This window comes from Phragmites australis, chromosome 24, assembly GCF_958298935.1.
Source record: "Phragmites australis chromosome 24, lpPhrAust1.1, whole genome shotgun sequence".
Taxonomy (NCBI): domain Eukaryota; kingdom Viridiplantae; phylum Streptophyta; class Magnoliopsida; order Poales; family Poaceae; genus Phragmites; species Phragmites australis.
Genome location: NC_084944.1, coordinates 12,729,211 through 12,754,563, shown reverse-complemented (window position 1 = coordinate 12,754,563; position 25,353 = coordinate 12,729,211). Strand labels below are relative to the sequence as shown.

Below are 25,353 nucleotides of genomic sequence, written 5' to 3'. Positions count from 1 at the left end.
CACATCAGTCATCCAGGGAAAATTTCAAGGGGGAAGTAATCTTTTGTATCTACTGGAAAGGAGCTTCAACCAGTAAGAATTGGCAGTTTACAACATATTGGTCCTCCTAGTTTCTCAAACCTCAATACTCCTTGTGTGCCAAGTGTCAAATTTTCATTTTATAAGAGTAAAACAAACTCGGTGTTAAGCAAGTGGCTGTACGTTGCAGTGGTATCAAAATATGTCGAACGCATCTCCTACTATTACAATAGCATATATCACTTGAACAAAAGAAAGTGGTGTGCAAATATACCTTAGTTAATGATAATAAATCATAGCGATATTATCAATTATTTCACCCCAAATAACAAAGTGACGTATCGTACTATTACAAAACACATCTACGAGACTTGAACCTCAACGAAAATTGAAATTATATATTTAGTTTATTAAATGCATGTTCCTAAGAATTACACATCCACCTAATACATGACAGATGATAGTGAAATAAAATCAATGAGACATGACATACATCCTTTCTGTTTGCATTAGTGAAATTATATTACAATGGTTTGCATTATGGTACAATCTTCTCTTAATAAACATGAAGATCAGAATTGGAACAATCAAAACATCAATGCATTTATGGAAGATACTATATGACTGAATATCCATAATGTTTCCAGTAACGCAGAAGTCGAACGACATATTTTACAATTTATGTTACTTTCTCCTATCAGGCCTTTATAAGAATAACCAATCCAGGGTCTGTGGTATTAATCGCTACTGGGAGCAAATCCTACTTGAACGTGCGTCATATGCATATGAGCTGTGATGACTTCAAATGTGTAAAAAACATGCCTCCTGGAGCAGCCAGCATTTCTCTCTAAACTCAAAATGCTCGCATTGATCCTTCCATCAGGAAAGAAGGAACAAGAGAGAAAAAAAAGTCCCATGCACTGTTGTTGTTCAATGCTTGCCCCATGTGACCATTCACTGGCCACGTTGTACTCTCAACTGACGAGAGGCGGTCTTCAGATCAAACTGCCCTCCTCCTCCCTCCCTCTGCATCACATTCCCTTTCTCTGTCATTGTACACATGCTCTGTTTGTATCTTGAATCAGCTGCACACATCTTCACCTAACGCCACCACAACATCCATGACAAAAACAAAAGGAAAATTCATGCCATGCACCAAGACATCAGCAGCAGGTCCCTTCCGCCTCCAACCTGTCAACCTGAAATGCCGCTCTGCTTTGCCTCAAGAGTCAGCCAAGACTGTCCACGGTTCCACCTGACCTAACCTGAAAAGAACCCCTTGATAGAGCGGGGTCCTGCCTTGCAGGGACCGGGCAGGACCCACATGCCCAGCCACTGATGTCTGCATGGCCATGCCTTGTCACAGCGTCTCTGGCCGCTCATAGCTTCACGCCGTATGCGACCCTCTCCTTTCATTGCCGCCGCCCCACGTCACTTGTTCGTTCCCGCATTGTCACCGTAGGGTGCGCTAGCAACGTGCGGGCTGTTCGTTCGCTACCTCCCCAACTACTCCCTCCCCCTGTTGCCTACTTTGACCCACTCGGTCATTGTTGATTGCATGCGCGCAATTGGATATAGTGTATTCTCCGGCGCCTCCTTGTTGGGCGCATTACTGCTCTGACTCCGCTTCACTCCTTTCCCTCCACATCGCTGTCACCTCCACGGTCTTGAGTCTCCCACTTATTGATTTCCTTTTTTCTGGAATCGCAAAAGCCAACGTAATTTTTTGCTTCTATTTGACAGACGTGGAAGAGTGATGGGCTTCAATGGATCCCTCGGAAGGCTCGACTCTATGGCCTATGCAGCTGCTAGCCTCATCGACGTGCATGCACACGTGCGTGGGGGCGAGGAGAGGAGAGGAAGATATGCGGCGAGTAGCGAGGGAGATGGATGGATAACATAACAAATGGGGCGTGGAGGGCGGGTGGTTGGAGAAGGATGCCGGGGGCAGTTTTGCAGTTTTTTGGGTGGTTCGAAAAGGAGACAGACGCGGTTTTGTGGGGTTTTTCCCTATTTTTTATTGGGTGGAGTGGGGAATGGGAGGTGGGAGGGGTGACGCATGAACTAACTCTTGCTTTATATAGTAGAGACTTAGCCTTCATGCGTATCGTCAATCTTCTTGAGTCCACTCTCAATCTCTAAGGTCTCCTTTCACTTTAGCTTCTTCTTCATCACATGAGCGTCACTTAGAGCTCAATGACTTCAATATATCTTTTTGATCTCATAGCACTCCTTAGCGAATTCATGTTTTATCACTTATGCATCATCTATGAAATAACCTACTAATAGTTCTTAACATAATTGTTAGTTCATAGGTACTATCATTACTTACCTGATCACCACTTAGAACTCATTTATTTTGATACATCTCTTTTGATCACATAGCATTCCTCAATGAATCCATACTTTATTATTCATGCATGATCTATAGAACAATCTACAAACAATTCTCAATATAATTGTTAGTCCATAGGTATTATCATAAATTAACAAAAACACACTTAAACGCTAGATGCACCTTCACCATCCCCATGATGCCGAGGATCACCTAGCTCCCCTCAGGGCACCCACTAAGCTCATCGCCTCCACAATTTCACCACACAACACTTTTTCACACACACACACACCATAGAGTCATGAGTCAAACACCGGTATAACATGATATAATTGTCTCATTCGTACCATGTTTGAATATGAGGAAGTACGGAAAGTGCTTAAGATAACGACATCAACGATCGATGCTTAATCGACTCAAGTGGAGCTAGCACACCTATCACCAGCCCAAGTCTCACATTCACATTTTAACATCATTAATACCATTTACTATAACCGGATATATCCTAAATCCCAACCAACCCTAAAGCTCGCAAATGATGGTGCCCTTCCATCATTCCACTTCTATTAGGAAATAAACATGGCTAAGCAATTTAATCACAACCAATGATATGAAAATGCCCCAATTGGTAGGTGTCAAGGAACAAGGTATACAAATATCAATAAATGGTAAATGCAACAATTAGGAGCTATGACCATAACGGTATACATAGACATAACTATATGCATGCTACTCATACAAATAATAGTCATTTGATTCATCAACAATTCATTCAAAAATAGTGTGTAATATGATGATGCTTGCCTTGAGTCACTGATTCTTCCTCCTCAATCACAAGCTCAAGTTCACCCTTGATCACACCCATGTTGCTCTTCGACTCTTTGTTTTCTAAATAATGAAACACATGTATTACAATGAGTATGAATGAAATATTATTAAAAATGCTCCAAAATGCATGAAAATCGTTGGAGATGAACTAAAGTGAGTAATGAACACAGTAAAAAATAATTACTAAATTTGGAGTCCGTACATCATGGTATAAACTTTTTAGTGCATGTATGTCCAGAAGGTTGCTTATAGCTTAAATGAGAAAAAAAGCTTGGATTAAGAAAAACTTTTTCATGCTTGTGATTATTTTTAATGTATATGGTGTAGATAAAAAAGATTTTTAGAAGTGATTTTATTTTAATTGGATTTTTATTGATTTCTGTAGAAATTTTGCAAGTTTCAAGACCATCCCTAAGTATTGTATGAAAAGGCATGTTAAACACGATTTTCATATGAGAAAGTATTATGTCATAAGGAAACTAAAAAAATGATTTCACAATTTTTGGAAAATCATGATTTATTTATGAATTTAACCATTTACAACACATTTAACTAAATAAACAAATTCCATCAGTACTTTCAAAAGTGAACATATTTTTAACCTATAGAGAACAACATTACAAAACTAACAAAGTTGGTCTCAGAATTTTTGTAGCAACATTCAATGTTCTATGCATTTTACAACAATCAGCCTGTTTAATAGTTAAACAATAACTCTTTTCTCATTTTTCTGTGTTTCCTGAAAACCCTAAATATACTAAATCCTATTTATACTAAGATATATCCAGCCACAGGCCCACAGTCATGTAGGTGGATCTCGGACCCACATTGACTCAAGTCAGTTGACCATGATGACTCAAGCTTGGTAGGGATGAAAACGGTTAGGGATGATCGGAAAATGTTCTAAATCTCTTTCACTTTCATATTTGTTGTCGAAATTGAAATTGGAAATAATTATGACATTGAAAATTTCGAAAATAAAGCCATCAAAATGTAAACATGTCGATTATGGTTAAGAACCGATAGTTTAAATAAAAACACTGCCCAGTAGAACATAACTCAAAGGACAAGTGTCTAATAAATTGTCGAAATATATTTAAATCTTAATTCGATCATACGACACTAGTCTTAACTTGAGTACTCGAATAAATCTTAACTTGATCATATAAAATACAATATATTCACATTAAATAATTTATAATCCATTCAATATATTGATGCCATAATGCAAAACTACTCCATAAGTATCGCAAAATGTACTACAACATAAAAATTATAAAAAACCCATCTATTATGTAAAAAATTATAAAATGACTAGGGTGTAGTTAGACATCTTACTATTTTAACGCCTTTTACCTGTATAGAGTCGAGGCCTATAAAAATTAGAACGATCTGAGTCTGAAAAAACAGAAATTATTCGGAATTTATTTGAAAATTTCTGGAATATGGTATTTTAAAAATACGATCAGAATGAAGCTAGATTGTTTTTATTTTATTTTCATATTCGTCGGTTCGGAATTGATCCAAATTTATATAAGTTCTAGAGAAGTTGAAAACAATCGGGAAAATCCAGAAAACGATATCTGTCTGTTAGGAATTTTACCGTTCCGTTTTTGATCCCTAAAGCTTGCCAGCCATGGCGTGGTGGCGGCATTGGCGAGCTTTACCGGCGGTGAACGGCTGCGGGGATCGGCGGTAGGAGGGTCTAGGGAGCTGCAGCATGGCGCAGAGAGTCGGTTTGAAGCAACTGCGGTAGCATGCAGTGGCTGGAACGCGGCCAGCGGCATCCATGGCGGCGGCGGCGCTCGGCTGCGCGTGGCGCAGAGAGAGTGAGGCAGCTGAAGGGGCCGGGGAGATTCACCTTCACGTTCTGAAGCTCTTCTCGCTGCTCTTCTGAGTGGAGGAGGGTTGGACGAGGTGGTCGATGGAGAGATCCTCGGCAGTGGCAATGGAGACCAGCGGCGGGAAAAGCTTCAAATCCGTCTAGTGAGGCTGCGTATTCACGCCAAGAAAAGGTCACAAAGGATCACAAGAGATGAAGAACACCTTGGCAAAGTAATCGAGATAGGGCTCACCTGGGTGATGGATTTGGGCGGATTGGCTGCTGCTGCTGTGTTGTTCAGAGAGGAAAACCTGAGGGGGAAAAGGAGCCTGCTGCTCCTTGTGGCTGAGTGAAGAAATCAGGGAGAGAAGGAGAGCAGGAGAGGGGCAGGGGAAGGGCTATGGCCGAGGAGCTAGCTGCTGGTGCGGCCGCCCATGCCCGGCAATCGGCGGCAGCGATGTGGAGAGCACCGTCCCAGTTACTCAATCGAGAGGAAGGAGGCAGAGGAAGCCGATGACAAATGGGACCCGTGGGAATAAAGAAATCAGCCCATTTATCTCCCCTCTCTTATTCTGTTGATCTAGGGCTTCTACAAGGTCTCAAAGCTTTTGCCAAATCTTGTGCTGATAGAACCATTCATAAGGACTCATTTTAACTGGTTTCACTCAAAAATATGTTGTATATATTTTAAATAAAAATTTATCAAAGTTGATTTCTTTAAACTTTCCCTGAATTTTAATGCCTTCAAACAATTCCCAAAAATCTAGAAAGATTCACCATAATAATTTATGGTTCTAGTAATTTCTAAAATTGTTCCCAGACCTAAGTTGTATGATAAATTTTAGAGTTGCTTCACAATGCATTATTACTCACATAATTCTTCAATTTTAATTCAAATTCAAATGCATTCAAATGATGCTAAAAAAATTCAAGCATGATGCCCATGATGCTCATGCATGCTTAGTGACATAACTTAAAAAATTGGGCTGTGACAAAATATCACTCACTAGTGACTTTAGAAGCAATTTCTGTTAAACTTATATGAAACCAATAATTTTTCATTATTTACTTTTTTTCATGGGGAGGTTTGGTTTGTTATAAACTAGGCTGAATTTAGGGTTTAGGGTTTAGGGTTAGCTCAGACAATTATGACCTAGCTACATTTGGATTAGGAGTGTTACCAAGGAAAAATAGTAATTTAGGTTGAATTGTTCGTTGGAAACAGGTAAATCATTGCGTATAGTCTAGTCAGAGGGGATGTACCTTGGATAATCGGGCGTTTTCGCCATAAATCACCCGTTTTACTTGATTAACCAAGCATTGTCCCGTTTACTTGTTGAAATCCAATTATGCCACTTACAACGTCTGGGTCTGATTTCAATAACGAATTAATGGTTTAATGTCTTTGCCTCAATACACAGGATCCAAATCCTTAGAATTTAGTTTAAGCTTCAACTAAATCCCAAATATTCCCAGAGCGATCCGTTCATGTAGACATGCCTTGAGATGGAAAATATACTACTATAGAAGTCGTCCTCACATGACATCCAAGCACAAAGGTCACCACGAGCACAAAGAGCCCTTCAAATTAGAACGCGGTCACTGGTAACATCACATCACCAAGATTAATCAGCCAAGCCCTCAGCACAGGACACGCCCTTCTGCAATGCTCGGCAGCGCAGGGCGCCACTGCCCGTGCGGCCGTGCGAGGCCGAGCTGCCCGCCGAGCATCATGGCTGCCGCGCCGAAGTCTGGCTCTGGACCTGTGGTCGCATCGGAATCGGATGCGGGCTCCTCCTGGGCAGGGCGGGGCAGCGGGGCCTGAAAATGATTGCGAGTTAAATTAGAAATGGACAGATCATACGAACGCAGCTCTGGATTAAGGGATGGTTTCATGATGAATCTTGAGTTGTTTTAGTTCTTTTTTTCATGTCGGCAATTTTGACTGATAGACCAGCACGATAGATGTTACAGTATATATTTTTTTAGTACTTTTCACTTTTCTTGACAGACTAATTGTGGGTTTTACGCACCATTTGATTGTGACATCTGGCTATATTTATCTGTATTGCATTTTTTATTAAATAAAAATATGTCTTTATTAAAGGTGTGTGGGTGTCAGGGTTCGAATCCCTAACCGATAGGCTCACCCTCGGTGCCTTACCAACAGCACTAGCGACTGAAAAAGAAAATTGCTTCTTTACATTATTATTTTATTAATTTCTCTAATGGGATTAGCCTATTGTATTATTTCATATCGATATTCTCGCCTTTTCGCTACGCTCCTCTACTTCCTTATTCGGGCCTATCCTTTGTGCTGGAGTCATGATTTAGCATATGTTTGTCAAGTCTCACGACTAAATCATCGACTAGCCATGTTAACGAGTTGTGTTTGCAAAGAAGCATGATTTTGCATAGATAGCACTGTGTGATTAAGCTAGCTGAAGGCAATATAGCTCACCTTCAAGCAAGGCTCGCTCCCTATCTTGCTTGTGCTCTGCAAACTCCTATGTTTAATGTTTAAGTGATCAATTCTAAAAAACATATTTAAGTGACCCATCTCCATCTTTTGCTGGTGATGGAGAATCGCCCATCTACTGCTTTTAAACCTAAACGACGTTTGGCTTTCGCTATCTCTCCCCTTCTATGAAGGTCTTCCCTCTGTTTATTCAGCAAGACACGAGACCTTTAATTAAGAGAATTTTTACGTACGGTGCTTCATACCACCTGTAGGTAGGATAGGAGATCCCCCCGCCCCCCTATTTTCTCATTTTAGAAAGAAAAACGCAAACATTGCTTTATTCTTTATTTCTGGCTTTGGTTACTGCATCTTATCGGCCTCGCCGGAAACAAGCTCACCGGGAAATTGCCAGTGGCGCTGGCGAGGCTGACGAAAGTATGGGAGTTCAACGTCTCCAAGAACATGCTCTCCAGGGAGATCTTGCCGGATTACTTCACCGCCTGGACCAATCTTGAGGTGTTTCAGGAAGACAGCAACCGTTTCACCGGCGAGATCCCCATGGAAGTTGGCATGGCGTCGAGGCTAGAGTTCCTCTCCTTGGCGACCAACAACCTCTTCGACGTGATCCCGCCGGTTATCAGAATGCTGGCAAACCTCAAGCTCTTGGACCTCGCCGAGAACGAGCTCTCCGGTGCCATCCCCCGCGCGATCGGCAACCTCACAAGCCTCAAGACGCGGCGGCTGTATGACAATAAGCTCACCGCCCAGCTGCCCGACGAGTTCAGGAACTTGACGGCGCTGCAGAAGCTGTCCATAAGCACCAACATGCTGGAGGGTGATCTGCTGGCCGGACTCGCCCGGCTGCCGAAGCTCCTCGGGCTCATCGCCTTCGACAACCTCTTCTTCGGGATCATCCCACCGGATTTCGGCGGGAATGGCCAGTTCTCAATGGTCGGCATGGCGAACAACTCTCATATACTTCCTATACTGCTCCCATATTTTCTCAAAAATATCTTTATACTCTTTATACTACTTCTATATACTATCTATACTACATCTGGACAATAAAAATATTCTAACTGATCTGGACCATCCGATAAAAAAATGGATAGCCCAAATTATTCTGACACCATCGTAAAATTGGTCTTAATTAAACTATCCCAACCCTACGTATCGAGATAGGAATTCTAGTTTTCGCATATATGCAATATGTAAAAGCCTTTTTTTAATGAGAAAATTGATCGCTTGGAAGGACACTCCAAATGTGTGACACTTGTTGAGACCCTTTGTAGATTGATCTTAACTCACTGATAGTGGCGGATCCAATGGGGAAGGGCCATTTCACCAACATACTACCACTGGCCCGTTCTTAGATGACTATAACGTATCTTCACTATAGTAACTTCGGATAATTTATATGTAGTTTTCGCTATTCAGTAATGAAACATATCTCTAGTTTCTCTATGCCTATTGTGTAAAACTATATCAATTGATAAAATCAAGCAGTAGAGGAACTCAAATCAACAAATCTGATTTAAATGAACTGATCGCAGGAGAAGACATTGAGGGTTCCATTGCACAATCTGCAATAGTTTAACACTACTATAGAACTGCCATAAATGACAACTCCTCACTGCACTTGTGCAAGAACCGGTAGTGCAAATATGTCATTGATGTTCTTAATCTCCCACGCTCGAATCATTGTGGAATTGCTAAGAACCGGTACTGATACCGACTATAAGTGCCAGTTTTAGGCACGAACTGCCACTGATGGTTGTTACAGTACCGAACCCGAATTTTATTTTCAATGCAACTTTGGTTCTCGGTCCAAACGTCCGGCTCAACTCACAGATACATACGTATCTCTTCTAGGTGCTCTTAAGTGCCTCTCTCTCTCTCCCTTATCTCTTTCCTTTCCTCCACAAGCGGACACTAAGCAGCGCGCGGGGTGGGCACGGCCTCTGAGCGGCGCGGGGTGCCGTGGCCTCCGAGCAACGCAGGTGAGGTCTACCATGGCAGGGCCTCTAAGCAGTGCGGGTGCGGGGCTGACCTTCAAGCGGCGCGTGGCATGGGTGCGGCCTCTGAGCGGCGGGATGTGGGCCTCCACTACCATCTCCCTTCTGCCCCACGCTACCCGGAGGAGAGAGGCCCGCCTCGTGGCCATAGCCTCGGCGGCCTCCAAGGTCCTTAACTCCACCAATGTGCCATCCCCATCGCAAAGAGCGGCGCAAGGTGTAGGTACAGGAGGGAGTACTTCCCCTTGGTCATCGTTGTCGGGCAGGTGAGCGAACTTCGCGTCGCTCTCTCCACTTCATGCAGTCTGGATGCCGGTGTGTAGATGATTGCGTGGTTCGATTGGTGGTAGTGGTAATGTCTCCCAAGTTGGCTAGGTGGCATTTCGTCGAGTGAATGGAGTGCTTGTGAAGTTTCCAAAATTGATTGGGTTAACTGGCCTTGGTATTCTTCCCATTCGGTTTTGTTGTGTTGAGTTAGTGCGACTGTGCAAGCAGCCACTGCAGTGTAGTATTCTTGTGTTCGTATATGGATGAGATGAGTCAATTTGATTGTGTGCTTATGTTTGAGATGAGTATATAGATGAGGTGAGTTGATTTGATTGTGCGCATAGGCAGTACTGGTAGGTGAGCCAGCTCGAGCAGGCTCGTTTCCTTTTTTTGGCTCCCGATCCACCTATCATTGCCGGTTTATGGCTCGAACCAGCAGTGATGGTGAGTTTCTGTGTCGGTTCCAGAATCAGCACTGATAGTCACTGCTTATCAGTGCTAAGTAATTAGTGATGGTTTAATACCTGCCACTGATGGCGAATTTGAACCACCACTGATAGCATATTCTGTAGTAGTGCAAGTAACGAGTGTGCAACTTGGCCATTGCAATACCATAGTAGGATCATATATAAGACTACTTCTACTAACTAAAACATGATATCCTTTCATAATACTTTAAAATGCAATTACATACTTCCTAAATCTTACTCTAGTGTTTCATGAGGGTATGAACAGTCGATTTTTTATTGTCCATGTGGTGTGCTCCTCCGTTCGTGTTTCTAGCCGGTCCTCCTTCTTTCCTATCTCAAGCAATGCCTTTAGGTTTTGTGGTTGGGGTCACTAAAGGCTGGTGGGCTTATAGCTAGAGATGCTTGTGGAAGTAGGCCTGCAGGGTGCTAGCAAAGGTTGGTGGGAGAGGCGGTGGGGACTCTTGCACCGGGTGTGGTAGAGGACAGCTCGGGTCTAGGGTCAGGGCATGGTTGACTAATCGCTCGGCTATCAAGGATGGGGTGAAGGAAGACAACGGCAGTTCCGAAGGCGAGAGCCACGAGAGAGGAGGAAGTAGGGCGGGCGAGGGAGAGATGGCGGTGGAGAAGCTCGCCAAAGTCAACGAAGGAGGTATGGCGGAGAGTGGCGGGTAGTGGCGCATGGGAATGGAGAAATCGGTTGGAAAAGCACCCTAAAATTAGGATAGTGCATTTTCGACATCGAACCAAAAAACCGATCCGAAAAAGCCGAATCGAACTGGTCAACTCGATTTGACCGGTTTTCAGTGTATGGTTCGGTTCTAAAAAAAATGGGATTTTTGTAGTTCGGTCTTTTCAGTAAAACTGATGTAAACCATATTTACAGATCTAACCGATAGAGCGGGAGTCCTGCACCAGCCTAGTCTCGGTGCGAGTGAACAGAGGTTGGGACACAAAGATGGGCGGAAAAAATCCAAAATTAGACAACATACACGCTCGTATTTGCCGAAATAGACAACATATCATCGTATTTAGAATTTTAGCATCCGTATTCGGCACCTCATTTACCAAAACCTGACTTTTGGTACACCGTATACAAAAAAATACAGGCTCGGTCATATTCGGCACACGAGGTGCTAAATATAACACTGTAGCTCATATTCAACACCTCATATCCCCAATATCAGGTATATTCGGCACCTTATTTGGCACCTCATGTGTTGAATATGGCATGTCACTTCAGTGCATACGGTCACGTTCTACTTTTGTCGTGTCGTCGTAGCTTTGGTACTTTGCTTTCGGCGCGAATGGACAGCATACATGCATGTTGCTTTCTTTTGCGCGTTGGTGCATCGTTTTGTTGCTGTCGGTGCTTTCAGTGCGTCGCCTGCAGCCCGCTACAAAATGAGAAGTGAGGAGGAGCAGCAGAGGAGCAGCAGCAGAGCGCGAGGTGAGGAGCAGCAGCACAGCGCAAGGCGAGGAGGAGTAGCAGCGCAACGCAAGGAGAGGAGAAGCAGCAACATGAGATCAATTATAATAAGTACTTAGATTATGTAGGTAATTAATATATATTAGTAATAATAATTAGAGTAAGTAGATTGTTTAAGCCGATTAATTAGATTTGATAAATTATATTAAGTTGATAAATTAGATTACTTATATTATGTATGTAATTAATACTTAGATTAGTAATAGTAATTGGAGTAAGTAGATTGATTAATTTGTTAAATTACATTTGTTAAGTTATATTAAGTTGATAAATTAGAGTATTTAGATTATTTAAACAGTTTGATTATATGAATTTAATTAGTCAGTGTAAATATATTATTGACTTAGTTTAATCAGTGTAATTAGATTATTTCATTAGTATAATTGTATGCGTGTCATTAAACAGTATAATTAGAGTATTTACATAATTTAATCAGAGTTATTAGAGTTATATAATTAATCGGAGTAATTAGTTCACGTCCTAATATTTGATAGTTCACGTCCAAATAATTATTCAACTCGAATAAGGTTAGCGGCATGCAAACTGCTACCTTAAACCGTTGCCACTTACGTACTAGTCTTCGCAGTGCTCCCAACATTGGCCCCAATCCCCAAATGATGAAACCTTAGAGAGAATCAGAATTTCAATCCATGAAGGTCACATATTTCTTATAACATAGTTAAGAGCTTGTTGTGGGGTCATTCCCCATAGTTTCACCGTAAAAAAAAACACATTTAAGAGCAACTGCAATAGTAATCTGAGCCAATCCCTCGGTACAAAATTCTAAGATCAACTATTTGTACGGATAAATTACACCAATATCTACTAAACATTAATAGAATAGAACGTCCATATTTATTACATGTACGTTTGTTTAGTAGATACGCTATGACTATCCATATTTATTATGGAGAATGTCCCGCTGTTTTGCATGGGAGGCTCGTATAAATTTAGAACTGTCAGTATATAGAGAGTATGGTTGAGGTACCTATTGATCTAGATGGTCTAAAATCACATGTTATGAGCCTTATATGTATGAACCAACAGTCCTATAATGTTGTCGTTGAGGGTGTACGGCCACGACTTGTTCTAAACAGCTCGATCGTTGTCCATACGTTGATCGAGATGAGAAGGAACAATGTATGGGCTTTGTACTCATGGCATTGGAGGAAAACTTTGAAATGGGGGTGTATATAAACATAGTGTCACGACTGGTGCAAGGTGATACAGTGACTAGCGTGGAAGGTTCAGGCCAGCATGTGATGCATGAAGAGGAGGGAGGGTATGTCGGGGAGGGCAGTTCCGATACAGAGGGAGCTGGAGTGAACCCTTTTGAGGTAGATGCATGATGCATGGATGATGAATCCGGTGGTAGCGGGGATGAAGAAGCTACTGACAATGATGATCCGACGTTGGCGATCCAGTACTTTCGTGGTGCTAGGCTACTGAATTGTACCGTCGTTGAGTATAACACTCTGTCCAACTGGGGATACTAGAATAGCGACATCTAGGTCGGACAACGGTTTCGTAACAAGGAGGAGATCATCCACTTTATTAGCAACTATGATGTAACTACAAGAAGGGACCACACGTGTGGCCAGTCTAACCCTATAGAGTATGAGGTCAAGTGTATCAAGCACCCGAATTATCCTTACTTCGTACGAGCACATAAGCCAAAATATGAGAACTTTTTGTGCTTAGTAGGCACACCCCACATACACGCAACGAAGAGACTATTAGGAATGTGAGCCACACCATTGATGCAAGGTTCATAACCTAACTCCTCATCACCCTTGTTGGCATGAACAAATGTTTATCGCTAAAATCTATTATGCAGGAGGTGTAGACTAAGATGGGTATGCTGATCAATTACCACTCCGCGTGGCGAGAAAAGCAGAAGGTGTTGAAGATGTTGTTTGGAAGCTTCAAAGAGTCTTACAACTATGCTCTGAGGCTGCTATAAAAGATTGCCATGATGAATCCAGGGACTCAGTGGTACATGACTGATGAGCCGATCAAGCTGGAGGATGGGTCATACAACACCACTGACCAATACCTCATTAGATTTTTCTGATCCTTTGGATAGTGCATCAAAGGTTTCAGACTTTGCAAGCTGATTTTATGCATGGATGCCACATTTCTTAGCGGCAAGTATCATGGTAACCTTATGACAGCAATAGCGGCGGATGCAAACAATCAGATCATTTCTCCCGCGTTTGCAATGATTGAGAGTGAGAACAATGATAACTGGCTGTGGTTCCTCACCTTAGTGAGAACACGTGTCGTGATCAATAGGGAACGTGTTTACATCATCTCAGACTGCAACAAGTGCCTTCTGCATGCATTGGACGTGCTGCATGATAGCACAAACTACTCCATTGCATGGCCTGATGTGGAGAGAATGTGGTGCATATGACACTTGGGCGTAAACCTGTATACAAGGTACCACAATAAGGCTCTTGTAAAGAGGTTCAAAGGGTTGTGTCTTCAGAACCAGCAGGCGAAGTTTAACGAGATATGGAGAGAGTTAAATGAGACTACTCGCAAGATGATGGCAGAGCAGGAAGCACAGGAGGACTATCTGCGGACACAAATGGTGGGGGGCCAAACTATTGTTAGTTGTTCACGTGCTACATTTAGCCAGTGGGTAGCGGGAAAGCCGGCGGAGCGTTGGGTCCTAATCCATGACACTCTCGGTGCCAAGTTAGCGCATAACATTTTAATGATCGTATTTTACCCCTTGTTATGCAAATATCCCTTGTAAAATTATTGTCTCCCATGTTAGGTACACCATCATGACAATGAACATAGCAGAGGCGGTCAACAATGTCCTAAAGGGTGTACGTGGTCTCCCATTGTGTGCCATCATTGAGCTCACATTCTATAGAACGGCAGACTACTTTCAAGATCATGGTATAGCTGCTATGGAGTGCAGCACACGGTTTGCACCTAAGGTGGAACAAGATACAGTTTCATCGGACTAGGATCTACGACCTAGCCAACAATGAATTTGAGGTCATGTGCCGCCACAGCTATGCTTCAGGGTATAGTGCGGGGGACACCATGCAACAATGTCAAATTGGTCATCACGAGGTGAAGTGCACATGCAATAATCCATAACTGCACCATATCCCATGCTCCTATTCCTTCGCCGCTTGCAGGGATATGATCAGTAACGAAGGATTTCATACGCAGAAATAGATGAGGCAGTGAAGTTGGATAACCACGTTGCTAGTCAGCCACAGTATGTATCACCATACTTCACGATCGATGCAGTGAGGAGCACATAGCTTCCAAAGATGTGTTCCTTCAACATCGGAAGCAACTACAAAGCGATCGAGGGGCCTAAGTGGGTACCTTATCCCCGAGCACGACGCACGGATCCTAGAAGGCCTAGAGCCACGAGACTGCAAGGTGATATGAATGCAACAGATGTTGTTGACGGCCTACGCAGGTGCAAAATTTACAAATAACCTGGCCATGACAGGAGAACTTGCCCGACCCGGCAGTAAACTATCAAGCCACGATTAAACTGTATTGTATTAGAGTTGTTACAATTTAGTTTGTTTTATGAAGTTGATCGTAGACATGGTTTGTATTCTAAATTGTCATTCACCTATTAATTGTACTACCTATTTTATAATATATTATAATGGTATTGGCATTACATACGTGTTCATGTAATATATTATATGGTATTGGTATTATTGTTATTCACATAATAGTTGTTGTCTAATGTTGTTTTTTTATTAAACCATGGAGCTTGAAATCATTGGCATGGCTCACAGTTATCTTCCCAAGCTTCTTCAGCTGCGGTATGACGAGAACCATTGATGATTTTCACAAGGCAGTAGGTACAACGATTATATGTGCTTTTGAATTGCCATGATAACTAGTTACTTACTCAGTACATGTATTTGATACCTTTGCAGTTGGTTTCGTTGCGTGCCAGAAGTGTGCACACGATTAAGGAGTTAGACCCTCGATTCCACGAGCCACTCGCACGAGTAGGACTACTACTGTTCACTCTCATGATGGCTGGAGCTGCCATGGTGGGTGGTGGCAGGACACCTCTCCCGCCGATATAGGAGTCACTGCTCATAGCTCTCGTGGATCGGTGGCATCCTGAGACACACGCGTTCCACTTTCCTTTTGGCGAGATGACTGTAACATTGAGGGACGTGGCCATGTTGACCGGGCTGCTGATCAGGGGTGCCCCGTTAGTAGTTTTGTGACCAATAAAGGAGCAGTGAAAGACTTACGTTCAGGGCAGGTAATTATTTTTTATGTAATGCACTTCATATGTTCTAGTGCTATTCATGCTTCACTGACCCTCTGCATTTTATAGGTTTGGTGTGTAATACGACATAAAGGATGTTGGCTTCTCCATGTCCTGGATTCAGGGTATGCTATAGTTTGGTCCATGCCCACAGAATATGGACGATGCTACAGTTATACAGCATTATGAGGTGTACTTGTACGTCTTGCTGGGAGGTATCATGTACTGTAACACGACAGACGATTATGTCATCCCTCTATTATATGGTTAGCACGTCAGCTCGCGTTACATCCTTATGAGCCAACATCTTACAGTTGGGGATCGGCTGTGCTAGCTGCTACGTATAAAGGATTGTGTGTCGCAACCCAGCGGTCAAAGGAGAAGGGATTTGTTTCAGGCTGCCTACACCTGTTACAGCTATGGAGCTGGGAATACCTCCTGATTTTTGGACCTTAGGTGAGCAAGAGCTATTATCATGTCCCCATCTTCGATAGCGTTGTAGACGATATGAGGCCTATGATGGGGTATCGGTGGATTCATACCAGACTGAGATGGAGTCAGTAGCAAGACCATGGTAACTACTCTCGGGTAATCAGTGATCTAGACATCCTCAGCGCCGTTATCGTGGAGTGGGATCTATAGCGTATGGCACGAGTGGCCGAAATTGCGACTAGTGGCCTCATCGCATCCTCTTGTTTGTGTGACTCACACTTATGGATGACCATATGATTTTTGTTGTATATGAACAACATGGAAGTTTATTCTCCTGAGCGTGTATAGAGGCATTTCAGGTACCTATAGTTGGTTCCAGTACCTCCCCCATGAGATGCTAGATGGGCGCACGAGTAAGTGTGTTATTGTACGTACCATTATTACCTTAAGTGATACATGTTAAGAAATTATAATTGTTTATGTCATGTACAGGAAGAGTGCACAAGGGACAACAAACATGCAGGACTGGTCATCTATTAATGCCGAGCACATAAACAGGTGGACGAAGTCAGCCGTGGTGGATGTCATCATTCATACTGGACAATACGACAATGGCATGTACTGGGAGTACCTTTCGTGGTACCATTCCCACACGCGTGCCACCTTACTCAGCGGACTTGTAGAGCCTACCCCCTAGACCCTTCCACGAGGATTGTGCCCGCCTTCTTCATGTTGTGGTAAGTGATATGATACTTCTAACGATTTTCATTAGTTAAACCTACGTATTACTGACATCTTGTTGCGACTGCAATGCTGTTCTTGAAGGACCTTACCTTAGAGCAAAAAAGGTGACCCTCATCTTATACAGACCGAAGCGGCATACAAAATGCATATGCAAGCGGAGCAAGCTTGTGGGGAAGCAAGCGGGTCATCAACACGAAGAGATTGGAACCCTCTTCGGGACTACATGAGGACGAGAGAGTCTCGCTTGCTGTCTGCGTTACGTAGTCTAGATGGTTCTGCCTTGTGTTCAAGGGGGTACGACCTACCAGCTATGGACATGTCCCGTGCCTCCCACAGCAGGCGCTCGTCCAATGCATGTGAGGAACCCTTTCGGGCACATTCATGAGAGGCACCTTCAGCTACGGAGCATCATGTGTCACGTTCTGGTGCTGAAGCCGAGGAGTGCACGGAGGCTCCTGAGCCTGAGCAGTGTACACTGGGTTCGCAGCCCCCGCAGTGGACATAACCTCCTCAGACTACGATGACATCTCTGTCTGTAGCATCGACTCATCACAAGGACATCATTGACTCCACACAGCAGACGCCTAACTGGAGCAGCCCACATGATTTTGATTGGGCTGCTGCAATGCAGTCCGGTAGTTTTGCTGAGCTTCTAAGCAGCCAGTACCCCCAATATCCTGATACACCTAGGAGTTAACAGTGGTACCAGCATGGTGAGACTTTGGCACACCGGATTCCATCGGAGCACGTACTACAGGCGTCCACACTTCTGCATGAGGATCCTTCATCATGTTACATGTAGGGCTGAGTTAGCGGGTTTGGATACACATTCAGTGAGAGTCCAACAGGACAGGACGATGACGATGACGAATAAGGGCACACGTGGCAGGGGGCAACACATGCTGCTGGGATGAGGGCCACACACCCGCTAGACACTTACGCTCCTAGGGATTGCGTGCGGCATCATCGTCATTGAGTAGGCAATGCACTTGTACTTATTCATGACACATGTATTATTCACTTTATTTTCGTAGTCATCTCTATTATGTCTTATTCATTGTATTGTTAATGTAATTATTTTTAATTTATTTAATGTTTGTCAAATAATTATGACACATAACTTTATTTATTACTTATTTATGACGCATTGTTACATATTAATTATTATATTTAATAATTATATAATGTTTTTTAAATAATGAAGGATTCGTGCTTTGGTGTAGAGCCAAAACATTGTAGTCAAGGAGCAATAAATCTATGATGGGACTTTCTAGTACATGCTTTTCATGGATAACTATAACGATCGATATAGCATTAAATGCCTCATTGCAGGTTGTGCTTGGAGGGAAGGATGATCCCTTCAAGGAGAACAACCTAATCCAAGCCGTGTCTAAATTGCATGCAAGACCCTTTTGTTCCACATTAACCGCTCCATTCCACCATGTAACCACCGATGACCTTTGGGCCCTCTTGCATGAGCGATGTCAAATGTATCTCATTGTGTGCGAACTAGCTGACCATCTTTCTGTGCTAGGTTTCTCTAAGGCAAAGAAGGATGACGATGTTGCCCAACCAATATGCATCCCACATCCAAGTTCGTCATTTTCTATTTGGTCATCCTGCTTATCTTTTTTTCTATTGATTCGAATGCTTCTCTTTTGCGTTAGGCGTTCTCGGAAGACGCTGAGTTGATCAGGAAAGAAATCTCAAACTTCTTGGTGATTTATATGCTCTTTTGCGGGGGTGTGATGCCTTGCTCGCGTAGAAGACGATGAAGATCAGCGAACCTAAGGGGTACAAGGGTGCCCTCTACTATTCAACCAGAAAATGACGAGGCCTATGAGGATGATGGTTTCATACTACCAATACCTTGACATTCCAACAGCAATATAGGAGAATGTTCAAAGAACACTGCAAGAGTACGTTCATGCACCACATCGATATGACGTACAACCAACAAGGAAATAGGCCGTGCTCCTATCGTGATAGCTCAAGATGATGACGAGGACAATGATTTCATGCCACAATGACCCCTCCCTCTGAGGTCTCCATCTCCGGAGGACACTGAGGACCCTGAAGATTATGGTGGATTTGCTTCTACCCATCCTTACAACTTCCAATCACCTACTCGGCGACGACAACCATCTTACCCTGATAGCATGAACTGATACAACTGGCAATCTTTCACTAATTTACGTCGCCACTTTCCACCGCTATCTTGAGAGGTCTAGATAATCAACATCTATGCACTATGCATCTTGAGATTAATGATACAATGGGAATATTGTCACTACTACATTTTAAATTATGCATCTTTAAACATAGTTAAGTGTTAAGGTTGCTCATAGTCTTTGAGACTACATGGTGAATTAGGAATTTTGAAATGTACATTTAAATTAGCAAATAATTTCTAATTTTGTCGATAGTTAGCAATTGATAACATTAATGTGCTTAGGTACAAACTATGACATATGTTCATACCTATATTTTGACTCAGCCTTTAGACAAAAAATGATCAGAGCTTTAAGCATAAAATGACAACATCTCTATCCTGACTCTATCTTTATACACGAAGTGACCACATGACAGAGCTTCAAACATGAAATGACAACACGCCCGTTTCGGTCTCTGTCGACGGATGTTACATGACGTAGCCGATCCCGACATAAAATAACAAACACGAAGTGTTACGTGACGCAGCACTTCCCGGCATAAAATGATAGCATCAAAGTGCCCACAGTCGGTACATGCCATATTCGGCACCTCGTGTGCCGAATATGGCACTGTAGCCCATATTCGGCACCTCATATGCCGAATACACCTGATATTCGGTATATGAGGTGCCGAATATGGCCGGACTAGCGTTTTTTCGACGTAAGGTGTACTAAAAGTTAATTTTTCGTAAATAAAGGATCGAATACGGATGCTAAAATTATAAATATGATGATATACTATTTATTTTAATAAATACGACTACATATGTTGTCTGATTTTGAATTTTTTTCCAAGATGGGCCTAACCCTTGCTGCCTTCTGCGTTTGGGCCCTTGGCCTGCAGCTGGCCTTTTGTTCGCTCGGACTAGCAACTGTTGTTCCCATGCCAAGGACACCAGCCTTTTAAGTGGATATTGGTAACTAGTGTCTTGGTATCGCTATCTTATGATGTGTCGTGTTTACAATTCGTTTCAAATTTAATAAATATGGTATTTTCTAAAACCGTACCAAACTAAATTGGTATTAACCAAAACAACACCATACATTAAAGAAGCACCCCTATTTACCGATATGCCGTACTTCCCTAAAAAAAACGAAGAATCCGAATGAACAGTCCTACCTAAAATGGGTGCCTTTGTTCTTGTCTAAACTCCTGGAAGGACTTGGCATTCAATATAAGTCGGGCTAGTCCCCTTTCCTCTATAAAGGACCCCTAAAATGCTCCTAGTGACGTGTAATACTACGTGCAGTCCTGCAGTCTGATATGTCGTCATCATGAAAAGGTAAACAAGACATGCTCATGTCGCCAACTCGCGCGTATAATGAATACGGTCCCAGAGGAAGTAGCGCGAGTTTGGTTCGGCAGGTGCAATCCATCCATTCATCTGTAGTAATGGAGAGAGCCATACACGTACCTTGGCAAGTGAGCAGTCCCGATCCCGCCGGCGAGCACCATCGTCGTCGGTGGCGACGACCACGCGGCTCAGCGTGGGGTGCCGCTTGGACACGAACTCCCTCAGCACCTCTGCGCGACCGCCGTTGATCCATATTAATTCCTCGAATCATTGATGGTGATATATATTTGCATGTACCTTCGAAGCTGACGAGGCGGTACACGCCGCCGAGAGCAAGCCTGTCGTCGGGCCGGAGCAGCTTCAGCGGCGGCTTCGCCTTCGCCGCCAGCTGTGGCAGCGCGGCGGACGAGGCGGGGATGGCCGCAGCGACGTAGTGGCCGGGATTGGCGGCCATGACGGCGGCCACGGAGATCGCGCCGTGCGCGCGCTCGACGCGGCCGGCGCCCGCCCCTGCGCCGGGTGGGTGCTGAATCACCACGGCCGCCGCCTCGGCCGCCTGGCAGTTACCCATGGTCGGCCCGCCGGCCGGTGTAGCTATCTATCGCTCGCTCGCTCGAGAAGATGGATGGCCGGAGGAGGGAGGTCGGCGAGTGCTCGTGGCGGGACGAATGGAACAGTGATTTTTTTATACGCGAGACATGAGAGCGCGGGCCGGTGAAGAAGCAGCTAAGCGAGACTCGAGAGGTAGGGGTAGGACGACGGCGATAGCTTTAAATTCTGGGGCACGTGTTACGAGGCCGGCCACGCGCATCTCATCGTGGGCTGGGCAGTTGCTCGATCATCTACGGCAGCATATGTAGCTTGCCGGTGAGACATGCTCTGCTACAAATAAATAAAAGCAATCAAACGGAAGAGACGGTCCGGATTCACTCTCGGGTGAGGCAAGGCATATTGAGATTTCAGAGTTTCACTGAAAAACACAATCCTATCCTTCCAGGGCTCGATCCTCACCGACCGGCGATCTGAATCATGCATGCATCACTACACAATTTGTTTTTGCCATGACGACAATGCACGTCCCAAAGGACCCAGACCTTTCACTACATCGCACATGCTCTCGAGCACATTTCTGTATCAATTAACGGCGTGTTCTCCTTGCGGTAGTTGTGTGATTGCTCTCACTTGAGACGCCTTCGCGGTAGTTGGGAATTGGTCTGGCCCTTCGCTTGCATAGAGGGATGCTGGATGCGCTTACCGTCCACCTGCCGAGCCTCAAAATGTGGCTCGCAACCCAAACATGGCGATAAGGTCCCATGGATGGATATGCGTTATCTATATATCTATGAATTTGTCAGCATTCGGACATGATGCAACTGTCGGCCAGCGTGCGTTCGTGTAAATCACTTCAGTGGCGTGGTACCGGCAGCACTTTCCAACCGGAAAACAGCTGATATGTGTATGATAAAATAAAATGGTTTAAATTTTTATTTTTAGTTTAAAAATAAAAATTAGATGGCTCAACTAAATACCTTTAATCCATCTAAAGCTCTAGATATAAGATTTCTTAGAGTTATGTTTGATCAGCTAAAAAATTCTTTGAATCTGAAGTTGTGCCAAACAAAGCTATAGTCTCAACTGCCTAGTTATGATCCTTAGTACTTTTTCCCAACAAATCACTTTGGACAGCGTTATGCGAGAGAACAAATCTGTGTTTTTCGCGTGCAAGGAATGGAAACACCTTCAATTTCAACTGGTTTTCGCTGCCTTTTGATCCAAGGACAGCAGCGTAAGAATATTTTAGAGATCAATTTCGCTCATACATTTGGGTACCCATTGCTAATGGAAGAAATGTATGTAGCCGAAGGGGCCGTCCAATTTATTCCACCAAAATCCTTGCCTTTAAAAGGCATCAAATGGAAGGCAAATCGATGTTTCAATGTATAAATTTTGTGTAAAAAAGGTCACAATTGCATGGTAAGTCCCGTTTTGCTGCAGTTCAGAGTTGAGTGTTGGAGTTCAAGGTTGATAACTTTGTGTCCAAATCCCCCACTGTCTTTTAGTTGAGTTGAGATTTTGAGGTTACAAAGTGAGAATTAGATGTTCAAAGTTACGATTTGTTTGTGATGATGAGTAGTATAGAATTATCATATCTGGATATCTTAGGGTTTTCCGTCTTTGTTGGGGAATATCTCTATCCTCACAAAGAAAATCTCTATATACGTGAAAACTACTTGCAAATACTAAGATTCTCGTAAATAGGTAGGTTTATCTTTAAAAACAAGAATGAAGGACTTTATTCCTTCTTCAGAGGCCGTACGAAGACCCCTCTATATATACAGAGTTAGTGGACCCTGCGGAGGACAAGTTGACTCAAGCATATAGAAGTCCATACATACCACTAAAGACTACGGAAGCCCTGACCCTCTAAGTTTTTTGCAATTAGATCTGTATTAGCATCTCTCCCCGACTACACGTAAGGGAGTCATCTGACTAGGTTTAGATACATCTATGATAGCCATACATCCCTTTGTATATAACAGTATTAGAGAATAATGCAAAAGAAACAAGATGTAGAGCTATTATCTTAAGGGTGGCCAGAATCTGTATAAAAACTCTCTGTGTGTTCTGTGATTCATTTACTCGAAACATACTCTACTATTTCTACAAATTTGTAAAATCGACGGTTCAACTATAGTCCACGGTTTGAATTCAAAGCCATATTTTGGTTGGCTTATAGGTCCTAAGTTGATAGATTTGTTGTTAAATTTTTTTAGTGCGGCCTCTGTTTAAAGTTGAGGGGTATCCATGATTCAAGGAAGTCACAGTCACAAATGAAATAGAGCTCCCTTTGTTACGATACCTAGAGAAGGGATCGGGCAAAGCATAGTCGCTGTTGGTTTGGTTCTGAACATTTTTCAGCTGTTACTAGCTTCTATAGAGCGATTCATAGGATTTTAATAGCTGATCACAGTATACAACGCTGGTAGGGTTGCAAACCCTGTCGAACCACACTTTCAAAGCAACTATAAGTATTAAATTCGCCTAAAAGATCTTTGGATCCACATAACAGATTTCGAGAGGGCCTAAATATATAATACAAGAGTCACATATGAATAAAATTCACGCCACACCTTCCAGAGCATGTCTCGACAAAGATGGGACTAAAGGGACGAATAACCTGCATATATGCATGGCTTAACATACCCAAATGGTCACCCTCTACAGCAACCTATAGGATTGTGTCGATTGGTGAACCATCGATCTTACGAATTTATAGAATAGATGGAGATACCTCGTGTCGACGATTGGTGAACCACCGATCTAACAAACATATAGAGGATGCTTGAAGTAGACGAATCACAAGGGAACATACAAAAGTTTTTAGACAGGTTCAGATCTTCCTGAGCATAATCCTATGTCAAATTTGTCTTGTATTGATCTGAGTCTATTACAAGGGGGTGTGTCTAACATAGATGGATCTAAATCTAGTCAACGACTTCCTTCTTGGCTTACGTTGGCTTATAGTAGCTTCTAATGATTTTTGTTGCTTGTTTTGACTTGTTTGGTCTTGTTCTCTAGAGGGCCCCCTTGGCTCTATATATATATATATGAGGGTGCCGTATGTTTTCTGGACTCCTCCTTCCTATCTTTGAAGATAAACTTTCCTGTTTACGGGACGTTTTGGATATCTATGGGTGGTTCCTTTCTTCCAAGGATTCACTTCCTAGAGATAAAGACATGTCCCAAAAATTACAGAAAAAACCCTAAGATAATTGAATATGGTAACTGTCCATTATTCATCATCAAGCCCCTCATCAGTACTTAAAATAAGGCTCGAATGGATCAAGTATATGGCCAGTAAAGATAAGCTTTTTATCCGACCAGATCATTAAGTAGGACTCGAGTCTCTGAGTAGGGTAAAACATCTAACTGGGTTTTCTGATTTTCTACTCAGGATTCCGAACGTCTTTGAGTCCCTAAGAGAGTTCTTAAAAAGGTGTTCCATCCAGGTAGATTTTCTAGTCGGTATATAAAGAATCATCATGTCCCAGCAAAGGTACGAGGGAGGTAAGACTCATTGGTGGCCAGGCTCAAAAATTGAACTATTGCAGCGGAGTGGTGAAGAGATTCCCTATCACGAGCACAAAAAGGTTGTTGTTCCATCTTTTTCGACTACACCCCTAGCACTGAAAAATCTAGTGGATAAACAGGTGCACCAGTGACCGCCTCTTTGTCTATGTGAGTCAGCTGAAAAGGTGTAGCCTTTATAACTCCGCGTTGCATGGGCGCCCATGACCTATAAGGTGTAGCCTTTACTATTTGGCAAATGAAGCGATGCGTCCCTTGACCCATTAGCCTATATAAACCCTCGAGTGCTAGAGCTTAGCTTCATCAAACTCGACTATGGATCCTCCTCCTTCGCCTGAATACACTCCTTCATCTCCTAACTATGCTCCCTCCTCCCCGAGTACACACCCCTTACTCTGTCGTTGTCTCCCACCGAATCTAATTCAGTGGTGGAAGTAATCGACATCTCCTCCGATGAGAAAGCTGAAGAGAGGGTGGTGACTCACGTTATCCCTGTTAAAGATGGCAAGCCCTGAGCGTCTCAGGTCCAAGATGAGGTGGACTGGGACCTTTTGGAGACGAAAATAAAGGAGGAAAAAGCGGCGGTAGAAGAAGATAAG

General features: G+C 43.2%; 1 protein-coding gene and 1 long non-coding RNA gene across 2 annotated transcripts; both read right to left on the bottom strand.

Annotated features, from left to right (window-relative positions):
- Positions 1-2,978: 2,978 nt before the first annotated feature.
- On the bottom strand, positions 2,979-5,532 carry LOC133907660 (uncharacterized). The gene is made up of 2 exons (XR_009907997.1): positions 4,785-5,532; positions 2,979-3,241 (listed from the first exon to the last, which is right to left on the bottom strand). It is a non-coding gene; the product is annotated as an uncharacterized LOC133907660 (long non-coding RNA).
- Positions 5,533-6,333: 801 nt separating this feature from the next.
- Positions 6,334-21,537, bottom strand: LOC133907742 (uncharacterized). The gene is made up of 3 exons (XM_062349822.1): positions 20,963-21,537; positions 20,786-20,895; positions 6,334-6,824 (listed from the first exon to the last, which is right to left on the bottom strand). Exons 1-3 carry the CDS (start codon positions 21,234-21,236, stop codon positions 6,645-6,647), a joined length of 564 nt encoding a protein of 187 aa, XP_062205806.1. The 5' UTR covers positions 21,237-21,537; the 3' UTR covers positions 6,334-6,644.
- Positions 21,538-25,353: the final 3,816 nt, after the last annotated feature.

What these genes read in the sequence shown, in the direction of transcription:
- LOC133907742 (XM_062349822.1), bottom strand. Translation starts at nt 21,236, where the DNA reads ATGGGTAACTGCCAGGCGGCCGAGGCGGCGGCCGTGGTGATTCAGCAC. An exon ending in CCGCCTCGTCAGCTTCGAAG is followed by an intron (nt 20,896 to 20,962) that starts GTACATGCAAAT and finishes GCGGTCGCGCAG; the next exon opens with AGGTGCTGAGGGAGTTCGTG. An exon ending in GGGACTGCTCACTTGCCAAG is followed by an intron (nt 6,825 to 20,785) that starts GTACGTGTATGG and finishes AATCATTTTCAG; the next exon opens with GCCCCGCTGCCCCGCCCTGC.